The sequence below is a fragment of the Amblyomma americanum genome, chromosome 4 (genome assembly GCF_052857255.1).
Source record: "Amblyomma americanum isolate KBUSLIRL-KWMA chromosome 4, ASM5285725v1, whole genome shotgun sequence".
NCBI classification, from domain to species: Eukaryota; Metazoa; Arthropoda; class Arachnida; order Ixodida; family Ixodidae; genus Amblyomma; species Amblyomma americanum.
This window is the reverse complement of record NC_135500.1, coordinates 160028972-160044742: the sequence shown is the minus strand read 5'-3', so window position 1 is coordinate 160044742 and position 15771 is coordinate 160028972. Positions and strand designations below refer to the sequence as shown.

General features: G+C 43.4%; 1 protein-coding gene across 1 annotated transcript in view; it reads left to right on the top strand.

Moving 5' to 3' along the window:
* LOC144128601 (cell adhesion molecule Dscam1-like) overlaps positions 1 to 15771 on the top strand; it is a 91827-nt gene that overhangs the window by 17578 nt on the left and 58478 nt on the right. The window contains exons 3-4 of the mRNA XM_077662132.1: positions 6520 to 6690; positions 10920 to 11075. Coding sequence (XP_077518258.1) covers positions 6520 to 6690; positions 10920 to 11075 — 327 coding nt within the window. The remainder of the gene's footprint in view (positions 1 to 6519; positions 6691 to 10919; positions 11076 to 15771) is intronic.

Here is a 15771-nt window from a genome sequence, read left to right as displayed (position 1 = left end):
AAACACTTGCTTGATGTTGAGTAAAGTGATCTTTCTCTCACAAAAATGTGATTCTGCATATTATTCACGCCCCTCCCCATCTTGCTGTTGGACCTAATTGCCATAGCGTTTAGGAGTACGTATTGCAAAAAGGCCGACGTCGTCGACATCGTCGGCGTCGTTGACCGTGAGCCGAAAAGGCCACGAAAAATTCCCAGAGAAGCATTCTCAGTGGCAGGCGGGCCACCAATGTCACGGGACCTTGTGGAGTTTGCCACCTGTCCGCCGGTTTGTGAGAAAACTGCGCACAGAGGCAGGTGACAGGTAACTTAATAATCGGTCGCGAAAGGTTGCTCGCGAAGAGCCACCTGGTTCGCACAAGCCCAACGGTTGGCAGCAGCTGCCATCGCATGGCAGTGGCGTATCTCTAAACCGCTGCACCACTGTGCCAGGAATGGTATGAGGACTACCAGGAATCTATAAATGTGATGTTAGGAATGCCCAGTCCCGTATATATGAGTCCTTGGACATAGGTCTCGACCCTATTCTAGTGCTTAAAGCCGCCGCGGTGGCTCAGTGCTTATGGTACTCGTCTGCTGACCCGAAGAGCGCGGGTTCCATTCAGGCTGTGGCAGACACAATTCAATGGAAGCGAAATGGTTGAGGCCCGTGTAATGTGGGATGCCAATGCGCTTAGAAGAACCCCAGGTGGTCGATATATTTTGCGGAGTCTTCCACTACAGCGTTCCTCATCAACTGAGTCCCTTTGGCCCTTTAAACCCCGTAAAACTTATTCTAATGTTTAACGCCTTAAGGCTATTCCTTGCTCCCGTGGTTTCTTTTGAGTTTACTTTTGCGACAATTCGCAAGAGACACGGATGAAGGCAGTTGCATATCCAAACCCTCTATTGGTGCCGGAGGTTGAAGAGCTGTGTAAGTATTTCGTTAACCGCAAATCGCAAAATCTAAAGAAACTGATATGATATCTATTGTTCTGGCCTATCGCATGCTCTCTCGCACATGCTAAAAATACCGGCAGAAAGGCGTAAACTACCAGTCGTATTTTAAGCGCCAACAAACTTCGACCCTTCGGCGCGAAAGGGAATGTCAAAAAGAAGAAACTTGAACATTGAATAGCCTAGCGGTGTTAAGCACCAAGAAAAGTTCTCAGCATTTGTCAGAGAGGTTGTTTATAGAATCCCACTCTCATGCGGCGCAGCCTACGTGTACCAGGCAGGATGGAACTTGAATGAAAGGTAGCTAGATCGCAACTACAACAAATCTCTACTGAACGCACTTGGCAAAGTCACCTTTTGTTGCTCCAGAATGAGTGTAAGCCTTCGCTGGATCGCTCGTCTGTCCTACTCCGGTCTAATTGCACAATAGCAAGTGTGCTGCGGGAGGCATTTATTAAAGTTTAATGCACAAATGGCGGGAGGTGCGTAAGCAACCTGTCTATGGCTTCGACTACAAGGAAAAGAATGTTATTAGCTCCCCAGAGAAAAAAAGAAAAAAATGGCTTCAGCGCATAGGTCTCAATGAGTTACGTCTGGTTTCTGCTTGGTTTTATTTTCTTCTTTTCCTTCTCATTTTTCTTTGTTGCCTTCCTTTTCGTCATTTTTACTCGTCTACAGCATCGCATAATAATAGTTGAAAGTCTGCGCTAGTAGTCTCGAGGCATTTCTGTTCTTTTCATGGTGGCTAGTCTTCTCCGGAAGTTAACGCACTGACATGGTGACCGATGAATGGCTGCTTTCCATCAACCCTCACGCCACAGGTGGCATCTACAGATCATATAGGGCCAAAGGAATTGCGAGAAATATAATCTACAAAAAAAATACGGCCCCAGAACGCTGATGCTGCGATGTCAACACGTCCCCGATTTAACTTGTAAACATCATCGGTGGTGCTATTAGAAACTTAAGTCACGCCCTGTGTAATTATGACTAGAGAACTTTAAAAAGACGATGTCCCTGCTTAGATAGGCAAAGTTTCGTGCCCGCAGAGGTGCGGCAGATGGCCTGCGAATCATCTTGTGTCCTTTTTCTTTCCTTGCTGCTTTCGTTCCTCTTACTCCTGTCCTCCCTAAATAGTACGAACGTTAAACGTCAGAACTGGTTAACTGCAAGAACAGAAATCATGGTTTTCTTATAACACGTCGCGCCAAAAGATGCCCTAAGTCGTTGCTTGCGAAGCCTATAAACTGTAATCACGAACGAACAACGAGCCCTAAAGTCTTTTGGAACGTTTGTGTGCCTAGTGAAACCCGCGTTCTCTACTAAATTGTCAGGTTGTGGTGACGGCCGACAGTCCCTTAAGAAGTCTAGTAGACGGGTGTGAAACCCAAAAACTGTTTATTTGGCGATCCTGTGCCCGCAGACAGAGACTGGGCTCGAAAGTTGATGAAGATCAGAATTTTCATGGTTCTCGACCGGTCTGAATATATATGTTATGACGGGTCATTTCGAGATAAGACGCCTATAAGAGAACAGTCTCGAACATCGTACAAAGATTGTCGCGCATCTTCAATAATTAGAGAGAACTCTGGTCTCCTCTCACTTTACTATCAAAATAAAAAGGCCGCGAGCTAGTGACGTTTACCGAGGAACATATAGAGAAAAAGATAACAATGCTGTGCGGCAATAATCATCAGTGCTGGCTGCGAAACACTACGCTTACACAACTCCGCTAAAGAAGATTTCAAGATCTCGAAAGTGATAAAAATGATCACAATACCTCGGATTTTAATCTGTGTATTCCAAGTTATAGCTGGTTACGTTTAGAGGGCAATTTGTGACATTACGACTTAAATAAAATCTCGTGGACTTACACCTTAGGCTCCATATTAACCGACCGCATAAACTGAAATTGCCTGGAATATGGTATGCGGTATAAAACTAGAAAAGCGAAAACTACCGTAGGCGCTAAAACATTGCTATTGAGTTCTGAAACATTCGCTTCTCAATATATTGCTTAACTTATTTACTTCCGTTGCTACATTGTTGTCGGCTATCCAACATAATGAAGTGAATGGCTAAGAGTAGTTTCTTGTCGTGGTCCAGGTTCTTTCAGACGACTAGACCTCAGGCAAGTGAAAGTTCACTGTAAAAAAAGCTCCTAACTCCAGTAGTGCGTCAGTATAGTTTGGTTATCGTAGACAGAACTGCATAGACAGGTTGAAGTAAGTTGCTTTAACAATTCTGAGCAGCCCGTATGGCCACGCATTGCTTATTGTTTCAAGCAGACTGTATTTTGCTCGTGTGAAAGGCAAGACTGGATAATATTCATGTACGGTTACCGTCAGCAATTCGTACGAGTTTTGCGAAGCATCATTTCCCATTGTGTGACATTTATTCTTCATGAAATCAACTCTTCTTCCTGCAGCCATTGGAGTAGTCAGTCCGTTTAGACGAATAAACCAGTCCTTTGTTGCCGCTTCGTGTTCGGCAGTCTGAAAATAATTGCTGCTTTTTATGCCGATACGTTGCATAGCGCCTTCAATCCCCATCGCTTAACAATGTTTGCATTTCTTCGCACCCTGAAATTATTATGTCGAAATGCGAGTTCCACATATGGAGGGTACGTGAAACACGAAACTTCTCAGTGATTTCACTGCTTTAACAATACAGTCCTTACTCGTGAATAGCGCTTCGATCTGTGTGTTTGATGCAGCCACTCATCGCCCACCTCCACGCACCAGAATTCTCCGCCGAAAAAAAGCCTACGCAGCAGAGGAACGAAAAAGCTACAGCGGAATTAAATTCAAACCCTCAATAGGAAAAGGATCTTTGTCAAGGTGAAACGAAAAAGCGAACACTGCTAAAGCAGATTTCCCGCTTATCGCGTGACATCACATGATAGCCCTAGCCCATCTTTTTTTTTCTGTTTATCAATGAAGATATGTTTAGGGTGCATAATTCAGCAGATAGTAGCAAGAACGATCTGATGTTATAGTTCTGTGGACAAAAAAACGACACGCCCAGAATACGTATTTTAATCACTCTTAATGATGGCGCAATGGCAGGCGCTCAACTTGCTATGGGAACAACTCAGCCCGCATCCAAAGGCAAAATTGAAGCTTTTGAGGACGTACGGTATGATTGTTTGTTTTTGTTTTGTTTATTGAGGTAATACATACATACATACATACATACATACATACATACATACATACATACATACATACATACATACATACATACATACATACATACATACATACATACATACATACATACATACATACATACATACATACATACATACATACATACATACATACATACATACATACATACATACATACATACATACATACATACATACATACATACATACATACATACATACATACATACACACACACACACACGCACGCACGCACGCACGCACGCACGCACGCACGCACGCACACACACACACACACACACACACACACACACACACACACACACACACACACACACATACATACATACATACATACATACATACATACATACATACATACATACATACATACATACATACATACATACATACATACATACATACATACATACATACATACATACATACATACATACATACATACATACATACATACATACATACATACATACATACATACATACATACATACATACATACATACATACATACATACATACATACATACATACATACATACATACATACATACATACATACATACATGTGACTGGCTGAAGCCCTCATGCCGTTTCTATTTACGCGTTGGAAGATATCGCTCACCCAATGATAAGCGTTTTTTAATTTTTGAAGATAAAAATCAAAAGCTGCGAAGAGACGCCCAAAACGATGCGTGAGTTATCATATTTGTTTCGTCCTTAAAGGTTTTATAAACGAAAAGACTATTTTGTTAATGAATCAAGGCATTCCATGACCTATAAATGTCCAATTAGAGTATTTACCTATTATGAGCACAATTTGTACTATTTCACGGCACTACCACACTCGTTAGACATTCGCATAGGACCAGATACAACCTTGTATTGTTGCTCGCGGCAGCACCTGATAATTTATTACCATTTGCAGCCACCGTAATCTGCATGCCCATCTTGAATTTATTGGTCGCTTATACACACCTAACAGGCACCAATAGCACAAAATATGAATTTATAAGCTACCAACAGCTGTGCGACATGCTTACAACAGTATTTGAGTAGTTTAAGTGCGCGTGATAGAAAGCCGCAGTTTTGTGAATGGAGTTATTAAACGGCAAGCATATCTTTATGGCCTTGAATTAACATAATAAATGGTGAGCATATCTTTATTGCTTTGAATCGATTTCTTATGGTCTTGTAGAAATCGTGATTTTTTTTGTGTGATCATGAGAACATATGATGCCTTTTAAAATACTAAATTTATTAAGCGGCGTCTATTTTACGAGCTTCGGCATCAGAAACCATGTACCATCCTTGTGCGCCCGCGTAAAACACCTTGAACCCTTTTTGGCGCCGCAGGGTCAATGAGTGCAATTATTCTTTTTCGTTATTTTTTTTCGCGTACCATGCCTCTGCTTTTAAAAGCCTCCGTTTTTTATGACTTCAAAACATAAAAGGAGGCTTCAGTGCAACCGGCCAGGGAAAGAAAGAAATGTACCGTTAAGAGGATAGACACGGTGTCCTTGGTTGCACAAGAACCTTGTAAGAGAACAAGAAAGAACAGTCGTTTTGCTTTTTCCATGATTACTTTTACATCGAACTCCTGGAAAACTTTTGTACTTTTTGAGAGTTGAGCGGTGGGAAGAATAAACGTGCAGCGATAATCGGCTTCTTTCAACACTGCTCGGGCTGCCTCGGTGCCGGAACTTTATCGACGGCAGCTGGTGAAGAAGCCAAGCGAAGAAAGACGACGTATGCTTTTACGCACTCAATTTTTCAACTTTCAACGGGACAAGAGCTTTCATTTTCGGCTTTTTAAAAGAACTGCTACTCGATGCTATAGAAATTTGTTTTATACTTAGGTGCTCAAAGCGGCGCTTTCGGTTCAGGTCTTTTGTATGGATGTGAAACTTACCTTTTTTTGTCGCGCTCATTATATTCTAAAATATATAATAATGCAGTTCTCTCACTGAAGGGTTGTGGTAAAACTGCGAACAATGTTTGCCTATAAAAAAAATTAGAAGCGTTTTCAAAAGGTCAGTGTGTCACCCACGCTATAGAAAGAATATAAAACGGGTAAAATGCTCGTTTTGTATGCAGGGCTGATATTATCATAAGAAATGCCGTAGCTCTTCTTTGCTTCCAACATAATAAAAGAAAACAAGCATTTACAGCCTATTTTGTCTTCGAGACTTGGTGCAAGGTGAAATACACTTAACGGCTGGCGTCGGACAATCAAGAATGGCTCATAGATAGTGCTAGGCGTACTTTTCGAATGAGTCTCGTCCAGAGGGCTCAGGCCCTTGGCTGGTTGAAGTGCTGTGAAGTTTAGAGGTAAAATCAAACCCCTGCTTCTCTCTCACTCTCTCTCTCTCTATTATTCTTGAATTTTCAGTTGTGCCGCAAAGCTTCGCAGCAACCGTGCAGGACGTCTACGCCGTTCGAGGCAACGCAGCTGTCCTGAGGTGCAACCTGCCGGCCGCAGTCAAGGACTACGTCACGGTGACGGCATGGTTACGCACTGATGGACTTTCTGTGGCCACAGCAGGAAATATCGGGCAGCGCGGTGAGTACGCGCTTCTGATGTAAAAATAGTGCCGCGCTAATGGTACCTTTAATCAAGTACCCGCTTGGAGGTAAGGAAGACCTCCGCCCTTTTGGCTCAGTGCATTTCTTTCGAAGCCGCCCAATATCAAAGATATCATTCATTTTTTTTCTTTATTGCCTGGCTTTGGCCCATAATATTTACACAAAAAAACACTCAACAAAAAACACATAAAACGCTATGTACATACGACACTGTCGTGGTCAGGCAGCATGAGTCTGGCTTCGTCATACTAAAATTCACGAAGCATACAGAGCGGCCCCAGCTTCGAGAATCCCATTCCATCATTTGTTTTTCAATTGTTGCGATACAGAAGAAAGTACTTTTTAATTGTTGTCACGGCAGAGTACTAAATAAAAGATTATGTTCTACTTTTTGAACCTACCTTCCCTAAATCCGCACCCCTATTTATCCTCTAACAGATCAAGCACATGGCGCAAAACGATCGCACTGACGCAAGCAAAACCCAGATCATGCTGTTTTCGATTTTGCTGGCTGCCACCTTTTGCGACGCGCTACAATCATCGATCTTCTTACGCTGCCTCACGTGGAAGGCCTCTGGAAACGAGTGGCGTAATTAGGGGCTTCGCTGCAGCGCGGAACGCTCAGTCGTTACAAGCGAGACCCGTTCTCGCGCATCGCCCCTGGTTCTATTTCGCTCACCTCGCGGCCCCATCAATATACTCCAACGGAAGAGGCCGGCTCGTTTCTGCCGCTCAACTTGGTGGGCCTGCGCTCCGGGCCGTCGCGTCGCTCGCTCCGTCAGTTCGCTTGTAGCGGTGCACTAGGCCATGTGGCTGCGAAAATGTGAGGCACTATTATGCCCCCGCGGGAAAGGCTAGGTGTAAGAAGGAAGTGCTGCGGGATCAATAAGGAGAATCGATCGAACGGAGAGAGTTCTGTACAGCGTTGCTTTCGCGAATGACGCTTGGTCTGAAAACGCAACTGATGCTTTTTCGATTACGATTATTGCTGCTTTTGGAGCTCTGTTTCTGCCCGTGAAGCTTCGCTTTTCGACAAGCCGAGTCAGCTACAAGCTATGATCAGAGGAGATATGGGATGCGACTAGCAATACACTTTCGATTTGAAGGTGTAGTATGAAACCGTTCTTTAATACTTTCAACTTGCTTTGCCCGGTGGGTCAGCATATGGCATCAAGGGTCCGGTGCTCAACGTCTTAGTGGAAGTGGATGCAATGAGGTGAGACACACTCGCAACATCCCCAATAACAGTGTCTTAAATGTGCGTCATAATTGTGACGCCTAGTGAGTGCGTCCACCTACCCGGCCGGTGTACTTAAAATCTGACTTCCAAAGGCGGCTCGCAACGCTCCAGCAGATCACCTTGTACAGGTACTTTTGGCATCAGCGTTGTTAAGAAAGCCTTGAAGGCATACGTACACTCCCAGTTGACGGGGTCTCATCACGCTAGAACATTTAGTGAAAAAAACAAACAAACCTGCAGACCTCTGGCCTACAGCGCTACGGTAATGAGGCTCAACTTGACCCCACGTATAATTAGGTTCAAGCTAACCAACGAGCAGTCACAATTATTTTGTTCACAATAAAAAAAAACCCTGCCAGTCTCTTTCCTGTCCTCCATTGAAGTTTTAAGCACATTAAGTCGTCTTTGTTGACTGTTTCCTTCTCGAAGCGAGAAACGGCTTCAGTGGCAACGACAAGGCGATACAGAGGTATTAACTTCCACCATTGGTACTCTCATTATTACCGCGTTTACTAGCGTATAAGTTTACTTGTTTGACACGAATTATGAGACGTGTCGACCAATATGAAAATAAACACAGTATGTACGACGGATGAGCTACCGGCTCTGCGAATGCTACACAGGGGCCGCGAATGAACCATAGTAGCGTGCTTGCGCGCACTTTAGGCGCTTATTTTTTGTTCCAGCAACAGACGTTATTAAAGAGGATAGAGGTGGTTCGGGCGTGTATTCGCGTGTGTGACATTCAGGACTTGAGACGGCTACAAGACAGCAAAGGCGCCGGAATTTTGACGACAGCGAGAAGGTGGGGAGTATGTGCGGCATGGAAAGCGGAAGATAAACAACTAGATGCTGCTCCCGAAATGGCGAGCAAGCGAGAAGAAAAATAGTTTTTTGGCTGTCTAGGAAGGAAAGGAGGAAAGTATCCAGCAAGCAAACTGCGAGAAGGATGCCCACGACATGCTTGAGCATCGGCGTTGCGTTTAACGTAGAAAAACCGTGTGCGTGCGGTCGGGAGACATAGACGGTAGCCACTGTCGTGCATAAACCGGCATGTAAACGAGTGTTGAAAGCCGACAAAGAACTTGCTCGCAAACCCAAACGAGCATAAGCTAACCGCCCGCGGCTGGCGAGGCAAGCCGACAAGCACCATGCGGCCAAGTAATGCACGCGGCAAACTGATGAGCGCAGTGCGACGGCTGTCGGCAGGAGATTCAACAGCAAGAGGGCAAGCATTATGTTCTATAGTACTAGCTAGGAAACAACCACAGACAATCGCGCAGTACTGAACTTCGGGTCTGAAAAACACCCTTACAATGTTCATTGTGTAATCTATAGCCTGCAGTGCAGTGCAAAGTTGATGTGTAATCGTAATGGAATTTTTTCAAACACATTTTTTATTGAAAATTATGTGCGGTGATAATTATCTTTGAATTTCAAACATCATTATTGATGTAAACTTTGCACTAAGAAATATGATTGCGGCCGTCCATATGCTCCAGGTATTGACGTTGGGTCTTCAGCAGTTAATAACAGAGTAAAAAAACACAAAATATGGCCATTATTACTATTATAGTATTATTAGTAAATATGTGGAATAGAAACGAAAGTGCGCAGATGCGCACTGTGGCATACATTTTAGGAATAGCAAGGGTGAGCAATTAGCAGGGTTCAGGGAAAGAAATTGTTTAACGATAATGAAGAGCTTCTTCACCAAAGCGGAGAACTGCAAGTTTTCTTGGAATAGCCGGGATGAAGAGGCTAAAACGAAAGAAATTTCCTAATAATGCGATCACATTTAGCTTAGGTTCTCAAACAATTTCTGGCTCCTCTGTCAAAGAATTCCATCATCCTACGATAGAGGTCCCATGACCTTTTGACATCATCACAATTCCTGCCCGCCGGATTGTGAGCAAACTGCTCAACGTGGCAGGTGGCAGTTTAATTAATGATGGCAGTTTAATTAATGATAGGTGTAGAGGGGTCACGTGACTTTGCGACATCATCACAAGCTTAGACAAGTGGTTTACCACTCTGTAAACGCAATCACTCGCGGCCTCGACAGTGCCGGAATATTGGAAGACCGCAAAGATGATCTTAATTCAAAAGAAACGGGGCACAAAGGACTTCCAGAGTAGTCCGATATGCCGATTGTTCGTTGCCAACAGGGATTTACTGAGGTAATGAAAAATAAATTTCGAGAAACATTATACTCCATGAGCAAATATCCCCGGCTGGCTTTCGTTACGGCTACTCGAGAATAGACCATTATAGCACGACCAAGTGATACTGAAGTGCGCAGAATACAACCACACTCTGTATAGCCCCATGATTACGAATACGAAAAAGCGTAACACTCAGTTAAGACCTCCGCAGGCATTCAGGCATTTCGGAGACGGGGGAGGGGGCGGGGGGGGGGGGGGAGAAAAGGCATATGTGTTTGGATAGGAAATTATCTGTAGCGGCTGTACATTCCCAATAGTCTTGCGTAGGGAAAGTGACTAAAACCCAAACAGCAAGTATGCCGGACAGTGAGACACGATATCGCCATTACTATCGACCATGTTTCCACATAATGTAGTCAGAGAGACGGACAGAGATAATTTAACGGATTACGGAGAGGCACTTTTCTTGCCCCGGACGTAGTTAGACTGATGCCGATGATGATGAATAATCCTTCGCAGCCACCAAACCTTAACATTTCAGAAAAGTGACGAATCTCTCATGCGGATTTTGATTTACCCGAAACTTCTTGTAGGCGAATAGCCAAACGAAATTTCAAAGACCGCTATTTTGTCGCGAATTCTTCCCGCTCATCTTATCGTTAGTTCAGTGACTGCATTTCAGCTCCAATAGACTAAAATTCACTGAAAAGCTTTTGCTTCCTCAAAGCCAGAAAAAAGTATGCAGATATAGCTGGTGACCAGCAAAACAGTTCAAAATTTCGGCGATCTTTTTGCTTACAGGAACTCCCAGTCGTTACATGATGCTGCCTACCGGTGAACTTATATTGCGCGAAGTGACAGCGTCGGAGGCCTTCCACAGCTACCGCTGTCAAGTACACGACTCCCTCACTGGTCAGAGCCAGATCAGCGGGAACGCAGGGAAGGTAGTCGTGACAGGTAAGTTCAAATTCCTGACCAATTCAGTGCATATGAAGGCTGCATAACTTCTTCATGTTTCAAAAAAAAGCGCAAACAGCTGACAGGCAAACACAGGACGAAACGACAACACAGGTGGTGATACCTTATTGCTGTACGCGATGTTAGCGTGTGTATGGCAGTACGCATTATTAAAAGCTGAGTCGGTCACGTTTTCGGAACTGAGTTTTTCTTTAGCGCAAATATATTCACCGGTTTGCATCACGCAGCACAGTTCCGCGGTTACAAGAACGCTTTTTTCGTTCTTTCCTCTTGGTTTTCTCAAGTAATCCACACAATTTCCCGCCGCTTCCTTCCCAAATTTCGTTTCCTTTGCAAGACATCTTCAGGCTGCTCTGTTACAGTTCTGACTTCCCTGATTTCCGCTCCGAAGTCTCGCGTGGTCAACATAAGCCATTTCGCTGGCCCCTCTGTCCACTTTTCTGTTGACTTCATGCCCATTCTTTCCTGGCAGCTATATTCCGGTGCCATTCGACTACGCACCGAGCGCTTTGTCTGCAGGAAAGGAGATATAGGTTCCCGCAAGAAGACGCACCTGGCTCCGCTGCGCTTCTTCAAACGCATATAGCTCTGTTATCCGCAGCTTCTACAGCTGGCCCCTCCGGAAACGAGTAGCTTTCGCTAGCCAAAGCGAATAAAAAGTGATGCTGCGGGGCCCTGATTCAGAAGGCTGCGATGACGTGTCAGAGAAGACTAGATGGCGCGAGGAAAGGAAGGTATCATAGCACGTGTCTGTCCGCTTCACACTGACTCAAAGCTTGGGCGTATTTGTGTTGATAATATGCCTACAGGGCAGTCGACGCCTGTGTGTAGTGCGAGGCTTGCTGTATCTGTAAGAAATCATGTGGACGTCAGCCTCCTACACAATAGGGTCAAAGTCGTTCTAAATTTCTTATACAGTTGTTTACTATATCAACACTAATGTCTAGGCTTAAGGAGAGGTGCGTTCGACTTTTTCGAAAGTAAATTTTGTGAACGTATGCGAGACGGCAATGCGGAAATTCAAATAAATCTTTTGTTCAAGTCTTCAGTGGTACGCTAATTTTTGCTTTTCGGAATTGATAACACAAATGGGAGCTCTTCACAGTAATCAAAAGATGGACCAAGAACGACAACGAAAAAAAGCGCAACACTAAAGTTGGAAGGAGCAGAAAAAAAAGTAAGACACCTTGAGAGCTTGGTCGACGCGCGAAATTTGTAGCAATGATTCCCCGGTGTCCTTTCAGAATACAAACTCTAAATGATTGCTTCGAATTTGAATATTAACGGATCAATGCATTTTCGTCTCATCTCCTTCTGGCTCTTTATGCAACGAAGCAACAGAACATAAATGTTTCGATCACAAAAATAACTACAGCCGTATAGGTATAGCTTAGTATGAGCAGTTGAGGGAAAGGCTGCCGCGCATGGCAGTTTCAGCTGCTATTTCGCTTCGCAAGCACAGTGTTCATCATTTAGCGCACGTTAAAAGAGAGGTTGATCCGCTGATGGTCGGGACAAGTACATATGGGTAGCTTGGCCAGATGCTTCCTTCTTACGTTTGCGATACACATGCTGCCTTCATTCGGGAACGGTGTTCAGCTTGAACGCGAAGCCTAGTGGTCTCGCGTGCCGTCACGCGTACCGCTGTATTCTGCCATCGCCGATGGTTTTTCTCACGACTACGAGCACACCTAATCACTCGCATACTGTAGGTGGCATTTGCCTCACCTGCTGTAGAACTTACAAACGAAAAACGGCGCCTGTACAAGCGATTTGTATGCTAATAGTACTGTTTAAAAAATTAGAAAATATACATATTAACGTTCTTAGACAACTTTTTTTCTAAAAACTAAGGAAACATTTAGCTGAAGAAGTACTGTCTTCTACCATTCACCGGTTTTAAGTGGCCAAGGGGGGAAAAGCTAAAAAGAGAAGAAAAAATAACATTATTCTTATGTGGTGCTTCTGCTTTGCATTGCAGAAATTTGATATTAGCAGTAAGCAGCCAACATAGATACAAAAATACAGGCAGACTCCTGATGGGGTGCATCCATCTTTGTCGAAAGCTGAAATGCTATTGCACTTAATAAGCAACCACACGTATTTTTTACTACTTTTTCCTGCTGCTGCTACGCACCCAAGAATGAAAGCTGTTGTTCCTTTACAAAAGTGGCATAAAACAAAAAGGTTCTCCGTATATTGGTAGAAAAATAACAGTTTTTCTTCGTCAAGATATGCGGGATGCTCAGGAGACGGCGAAAATTTTGTCGAAAAGAGGAAATTACTTCCCGTGTAAAATGAAACGTATGTAACAAGAAATGAATAAAATAAATGCCTAGGAAGTTTTATTGTTGCAAAGGAAAGGCTTCTCTGGGCTCACAAAAGGCCCAGGGATTTCTCAAGAAAGACTCAACGTTGATGAAATGATACACATCAGAAAATGACTAAATAGGCAACAATAAAAGATCAATTTTTTTAGTTCTCTGAACTGAGACAAAAAAACCAGATTATTCATTACAAGCGCGATCTCGACGTTATTAAATTGCCATGGCTCCGCGTGATGGATTATGCCTTTTTTCCTGCTCATCTATTAGTGCGGCTTGAGTGAAGTGCACTGTTTGTCGTCACTCTTTAATCAGTGCTTGGTTAAGTGACACGAATTTTTTCACGAATCCTGGCAGTAACATTAGTATAGACACAAATGCCTCAATATTATTCGGATGTTTTCAACTCCATTAACTTCCGCTGAACACGTTTCCCTGCGTAATAATGACATCTAAAAAGGTACGGTTGTTGGCGTATTGTACTACGTACGCGCATCGACCAAGGCCGCGGCTTACTATATAGATCCGCAGAGCGAATAAAAAGAAAAAAGAAAGCTGTTAAGCTATTCTGCACAAAACTGACAATTCTTCGAGAGGCTTCTCATTTTCAGTTTCTTTTCTTTTTGGTGGCGCATAACTTTCGGATTTCCTTAACGAACGCTTCTTGCACCAAAGTCCCGAACGAGTTTCACGTAGAGAGAGCCATTTTATCGAGATTACTGCGGAGCGAAGCTACAGCACTATCTGTACAGCGAGTACGGAAAAGTACACTGTGTGACCGCTTCAAATGGATTCTCGGAGGGGAAGTATACTCCGGAGAAAGGGCCCAGATGGACCATTTAGATCTCAAGGCGGGACTATCAATGAAGCGCCGTCTGGGATTTTGGTGTCATTAGGCGAAAGGAAATGGGCGCCTGGGAAAACAAAGGAAAGAACATTTTATTCAAAGCAGCTAAGCCAAATACACCAAGAAAAAACAATATAAGCAAATAACGTTAGAAAGCCTTTGCGCAGGATCCAAGCGACTATTTAAAAATAACTTGAAGGGAAGACGGGAACCGTGCATTTTTGTGCAGGTTATTTTTTCGCCTGAGGGAAACTAGAGAGAGCCAAGCCTGATTTTCTGCTAATGACATTAGTGCACATTGCAGCACCAGAGATAAAGAAGAAAACGAAGTTTACAATGAAAAGTGAAGACAGATTGCAGTGCTCAATAAACATGATTACTGGTAGGACTCTATATGTTATTTTTTCTTATGTCCTCCCATAAGATTTTAATGACTGAGATAACGGACTCTAATAATGCACTTTATACGTTATTTGAATCTGCGAGTCGCTCTTGAAGTGTCTTCAAATTATCGTTGAAGAGTTTCAAAAAGTAACGCAAGCGTTTAAATAACTGATGCCGCTGCCACGCTGCCCCGCCGCCTATTGATGGACAAGCGTGCGAGCTAGCGCTGACCACGCCAAACTATATGCTCTTCGCCAGGTGGCAACTTCCATAAGAGCAGCAACTTATTTACTACTTGTGATCACCATTGATGAAAGTTTATTACTACACGTTAGTGACGTTGTTTGCTGCGTTGGCCTTATTCTTCTGGGCACACTAGGTTCTATTAGGGTAACTTCTACATGTTCTATATTGCTGCTCAGTCAGTCGCATACGTCCAGTAACCTGGACTAGTTAATTCACGCTGTCAGATACCTGTTCTTTAAGCACATAGCTTTGGACAAGTGGGAAATTGTTTCAAGAGACGTTTCCTTTTGTCAGTGTGACGTGAACGACTCGATTTATTTGAATGATTCGTTGCCAGTGGCACACTACGGACGCTGTAGTGCATTCTACACATTTTTCGTCGATGAGGACATGCCAATTTTTTTTTCCCAGTGCTTTTGCTGATCTGCTTGAAGCTCCCATTTACTTGCACATTGGTTATTTATTTCTTGTCCTTGGCGATTTGCACTGCTACTTAAACTTCAATAAGCGTTGAGCAATTCCGATGCTGTCGACGTACAATATAGTCACGCATTTAGAATGTAATTTTTACGGAAGTATTTTACTTGTGCAACTTGAACTTGAAGGAAAATGTAATTTAGCAGGAGCTATTCAAGCAACAGCGTTCTTAATAATACCACTTGTCTGGATATTTTTGCTAACGCAGCGTACATCGGTAGGTTAAGTTAAAAATACTAATTCGATTCTATCACTAGAGAATTCGTGTTAAAAATGGTTGCATGCGACAGCAGTCGTATTTGGTACCATTCCCCAACAGCTCTACTTTCAAAGGCCTCAAACAGTGGGCACTAAAGATTTCGGAATCCCTCTAGGGAAAAAAAAGCGGTAGTGTTGT